General features: G+C 37.0%; 1 protein-coding gene across 2 annotated transcripts; it reads left to right on the forward strand.

The window, feature by feature from the left end:
- Window positions 1–288: 288 nt before the first annotated feature.
- On the forward strand, window positions 289–4861 carry LOC130981944 (COP1-interacting protein 7). Of its 2 annotated transcripts, none has more exons than XM_057905713.1 (9): window positions 289–635; window positions 750–926; window positions 1512–1639; window positions 1780–1832; window positions 1915–1964; window positions 2054–2206; window positions 2291–2487; window positions 2574–4261; window positions 4432–4861. In XM_057905713.1, the coding sequence occupies exons 1-9, from the start codon at window positions 577–579 to the stop codon at window positions 4624–4626; spliced, it is 2700 nt and encodes an 899-aa protein (XP_057761696.1). In that variant the 5' UTR covers window positions 289–576; the 3' UTR covers window positions 4627–4861. The 2 variants fall into 2 exon arrangements, with proteins under 2 accessions (XP_057761696.1, XP_057761695.1); XM_057905712.1 differs by having other exon boundaries at window positions 291–635; window positions 2291–2499; window positions 4432–4860.
- The last annotated feature ends 461 nt before the right edge of the window (window positions 4862–5322 follow it).

The raw sequence follows: 5322 nt of genomic DNA on the forward strand, positions 1-5322 counted from the left end.
AAAAAAAAGTTTTTTAAATTATATATCTTATACGTAAATATATTATTTTATTATATTTAATTTAACATTAATTGAACTTCAATTGAATGTTTGAATTTTTAAACTTTGAAATTTATAAATTCGATCATCATTTGAGTTTTTAAAACCTTGATAATCACCATTCACTTGATGACTTTTTTATTTTTGAGGCTGCTGGCGTCATTAATACAAAAGCTTAGGCACAGAACATTTGAGTGTGGGTTAGTAAAAAGATACGGTAGACATTAGTAGAAAGAAGGTGTCACCGTTGCATGTGACTTTTGGCGTTGAAATCCAATAACATTACCCCACTTCACACTCCATGTGCCATGCTGAATCTCTCTGCTGTCTCTCTTATTTTTTCTTTCTTCTATTCTTCCTATCACATGACACTGTCATAACTCATAAGTCATGTTTCACAACTAGTTGTAGTAGTAGATACTATGCTACTATCAACTTTCTAGCATTTTCATTTTTCACCAGCACATACAAATCTGATTAACGTTGTTCAGTGTTTAGTTTGTTATGCTCTGACAGTTTTCTCTGCTTCTTCTTAGCATGGATTCCAAGGCTGTTCTGGATTATGCTTTGTTTCAACTCACACCAACCAGGACCAGGTAATGTTTTGAGGCACCCCAGAATTTCTATGATCTCAAGAATTAATCTTTTTTGGTTTCCAAGATTAGTGGATGGGTTTTGGAATTTTGGGTTTGATCCTTTTTCTTCTGCAGATGTGAGCTGGTAGTGTTTTGTGGTGGTGTTCGTGAGAAAATAGCTTCAGGGTTGTTTGAGCCTTTTGTTTCTCACCTCAAGTTTGTGAAAGATGAGATCTCTAAAGGTGGATACTCAATTAAGCTTCTCCCTCCAAACAATTCTGCATTCTGGTTCTCCAAGGCCACCTTTGAAAGGTGATTATTCCTTCCCTCCTTATCTGGTTTTCCCTCTTTTCACTTTTATTCTTTTGTGGATAATCACGGTGTTTGTAAATGATTCTTCATTTGTTCTTTGGTTTCAATAGAGTACTTATCCTGTTTCCAATTAAGTTTGAAGAACCCCGGAATCAATGAATCAATGAATCAATTACCTTTGCGTTGAAAGTGCTTAAGTGCTTTAGATATGATTGGGAGTGGTTTTTCAAATGCATATTGACTTAGGAATTTCTAAATGTTCTTAATTATTAGTTAATTAAGCAGGGATTGATGAATGAAATCCAACTAGTTGAATGATGACTATCACATTAATCATGGAATTAGTTTACTTGGTTTTATAGATTTGGAGAATAGGGATTCATTTTTTGTTGGATACTTTGATTCAAACTATTTCGACAATATAATTTGGAAAGTAGTCTACCCCGGAGAGTGGCGAGGCTTTGGAAATTAAGACAATGTTGTGCATTTTTTGCTCTGTGCATTACCTATATCCTTCATCCAATTCACATCAATCCAATCTCTTCATCCTATTAAGACATGCTGTGCAATTTTTTTTTTTTTTAGATTTGTGCGATTCGTTAGCACACCTGCAATTCTGGAGAGGTTCGTCAGCCTTGAAAAAGAAATCCTGCAGATTGAAAGTTCATTTCAAGCAAATGCTTTGTCGATGTCCACTGCATCTTCCGACGAAGGTATGGCTAGGAGCTGCAATTTCAAGCATGTTTTGCAGATATTTCTTTGAGAATTGATTAGTAATTGTTCTTAGAATATAATTGAATTCCAAGAAACCGCACTTATTAAGTAGTTGTCTTACTAAAATTCCTTTGTATAGGAACCACGCCACAAGCCAATGGAATTACAAGGAGGTTGAGTGATTCTGCAAAGGTATTTATCTCCCAACATGTATGTCAAAATTACTTAAGAGTCTCTAAGAATTCTATTGATTTATGTTTGTTATTTGTTTCAGTTAAATGGAGTAATTGATGATGTTGACAATAAAGAAGAGGAAAGCTCAAAGTAAGTTTCTACCTCTTCAATTGAAGTGTAATCTTCTTTGTTTTGCTAGTTTAAAATTTGTTCCTAAGTTCAATTTCCATATTGTTTAGGGTCTCCCTGCAACGATTATTGGAGTCTCGAATAGCACTACTCCGGAAAGAGCAAGCTATGGCTTATACACGTGGTCTAGTTGCCGGATTTGAGATCAACAGTATTGATGATCTCATGCATTTTGCAAATGCATTTGGAGCATTGCGTTTAAGGTATGAACTGGAATGATTAGCATATTAAGAAGGTTTTGTAAATTATCATGCACTAAAAGAAAGCTGATTCTTACATGCCTATAGGGAAGCCTGCATTAACTTCAAGGATTTATGGAGCAAAAAGCATGCTGATGATCTTTGGATAAAAGAAGTTGCTGCAATGCAATCATGCTTACCTCCGGCGATCTTATTTTCCGAGACATCCGGAATTGTGCTAGCAAACGATACTATTGAGAATAATAGCACTAAGGATGCTGGTGAACTGGAAACACCAAATTCTGGTAAAAAAGAAGGTATCATTTTATTGTTTTTCAATTTTCTTTTACCATATTATATGAAGTTTAAACCGAGTTTCTACAATCTGCAGATGTGAACTTGGCTTCAACTGATCCGAAACCACCACACATGGCGAATGTTCATATGCCGATGCCATGGCCTTACAATGTACCTCCTCCATATATGTACAATCTTCAGCAAATGCCGCCATATCAAGGATATCCTATGACTAATATGCAGCCTGTTCCTCCTCACCTTTTAAGAAATATGCAATGGTCTTCTGACATGGCAATGAATCAGAAACCATCAGAAACCAAGAAGAAAAAATCAACAAATAAAAAGGGGCATGAAGAAGATGAAGATGAGAAGACCGAGTCGAGCGAGTCTGATTCAAGGAGTGAGTCTAATTCAGATGAAGAGCAGGAGTCGAATCATTCGGTGAAGGATGCTCTGAAAAGGAAAAAGAACAGAAGAAAGTCTTCAGGAACTGTTGTGATTCGTAACATCAACTACATTACTCCAAAAAGGAGAAATGGAAATGATGGTGAAAGCTCTGATGAATCATCTTTAGATGATGGTGATGACAGTGTCAGCGAAGAAGCCATCAAACAGAAAGTTGGTGCTGCTCTTGAGTCCTTGCAAAAGGTTCATAAAGTTGAAAAACATGCTAACGGAAAGAAAGCACATTCTCGGCGCAGTTTAACTAAATCGAGTGATTCAACTGATCATGATCTCACTGAAAACTCAGGCAATGCATCTGAAGAAGGAAACAAAAATGACAACTGGGATGCTTTTCAGAACCTATTGAAGATAGATGAAGATATTGGAGAAAAGGTGCAGCCAACAATTGATGTCCACAATGAACATCTTATGGTGCGAAACTCCATAGAACCAATGCCATATTCTAGTTCATCTCCACACATGGACTTCAAAGAGGTTCCGAAGAATCCTAAAGTCCCAAGTGACTCCTTCATTGTGGCCAACAGAAATGGAGCAAATGAAGGTGGATTCAAGCTGGATGAATATGTAGACAGCCGTGGTTCGGTTACCAAGAGGAGGGACAGCATAGGAGAAGAGATACTGATGTCTAATAGGCTAAAAGAAACCGGAAATGAACTCGGCAATCCATTATCTACTTTTGTAGCCGATTCGTCGTTGGTAACAAAGAGCATAGCAGCAGATGATTGTTTTATTGTTGATAATTTGGATAAGAACAGGAGTCCTGTTCCCACAGTTGATGGTGATTGTGTTTTGTCATCAGTCAATGATAGCTCCCATGCTGAAAAAAGAAGTCAAGAAAGTTTCATTGATGATTCTTTTATGATACAAGGTCAGTTGGTTGATAATAGTCCTTCTGATTCACAATGGAGGACAGACATAGTTGTTGAAGATCTAGTTTCTGCGAATATGATGGAAGCCGACACGGCTGCTTCGAGTCAGAAGCGTGAGGAGGAGCCCAGTGACCTCTATGTAGTGTTACAACGGGATTCTGGATTGGATTCTGTTGAGGCTTCGAGGACAATGGACTACGAAATTGACTTCTCTTTCACGGAAACTTGTAGAAGGTCTTCTATTGATGTCAACAAGGATGTTCCTGTTACTCCTGAGAATGACAAAACCAAAAGCAAAGTTTCGGGAACCAGGAGTTTGGAGAAGGACAAGCCTAATTCCAAGAGTATTCGCGGATCGTCCGTGAAGAGCAGGCCTGAAATCACGCCAAGGAACAAAAGGACACCTCTCACGAGTAGACCAATAGTTCAAAAGAGCAAACGGGAACAGGTATACAAAACCTCTGATAAAGTCACTTGTCCCAAAAGCTTAAGCTCATAAGAGAAGTACACGAATGATTATATGTCTATTATGTTATATCTTGGTTTCTTTGCATATTATTGTTTTGGATAACAATTGAATAGTCCTAAATCTAATTCTCAATGGTGTATGTTAAATAGGAAGATGAAATTAGGAAGAGAATGGAAGAATTGGCGCTCGAGCGACAGCGGAGAATCGCAGAAAGAACAGCATCGTCTGGTCTAGCGAGAGCAGCACCGAGGAAAGACCAAGGTGAAGGGAAAGCAGCAAGAGTTAATAGCAAGACTCAATCCATAAACAGGACTATTTCTACCACCAAGGTCAGGGGAACTTAGCCAAGATCAGATTCATTGAATTCAATTTGGACAAGTACATTATTCTTTTCATTGGTTACAAATTGTATTTAAATAACTGTTGATTAAAGTGAGAATGCATAGTTATGGTTACTATAATAAACTGTAAGTTATTTGGGTGATTTGATTTCTTTTGATTGGTGGTTGTATGTCTATAAGGTTTTGTGGGATAAATAAAAGTTGAACAGTTCTGTGAAAAATTATATTTATATCCCATTATTGGGTCCATTTTAATTCGGTAAAACGCTAGAGTAAAATATTTTTGGTAGAGTTAAGTTGTGAGAATGATGTTACATCGTTATTTATTTAGCCTTGGACGATGAATAAGTGGGTGATCATGATTCATGATAATTTATTTCATTTGCACAAATCAATGGCCATCAAATCAATCTTGTTAAACAAGTGTAACTGCATACTGCATGTTGTTATGCGTATGAGAGGTAGCTGGCTTCTGCGTTCTGCACCCACTATTTTACTGCTTCATAGCCTTAAACCTCACTTATGTTATGCCTACGATATGCAATTTTTTAACTCCATTCGTAAATTCCCCTGCCCAATTAATTTCATTCGAATAATCCACATTATAATCATTGTTTGAACATCATTTTCTTCAAGAAAACAAAACAGCGAATGTTACTCAATGATTAAAGCATCCTTGTTTCTTCAGCCTTTGTTTCC

The sequence above is a fragment of the Arachis stenosperma genome, chromosome 5 (genome assembly GCF_014773155.1).
Source record: "Arachis stenosperma cultivar V10309 chromosome 5, arast.V10309.gnm1.PFL2, whole genome shotgun sequence".
Lineage (NCBI taxonomy): Eukaryota > Viridiplantae > Streptophyta > Magnoliopsida > Fabales > Fabaceae > Arachis > Arachis stenosperma.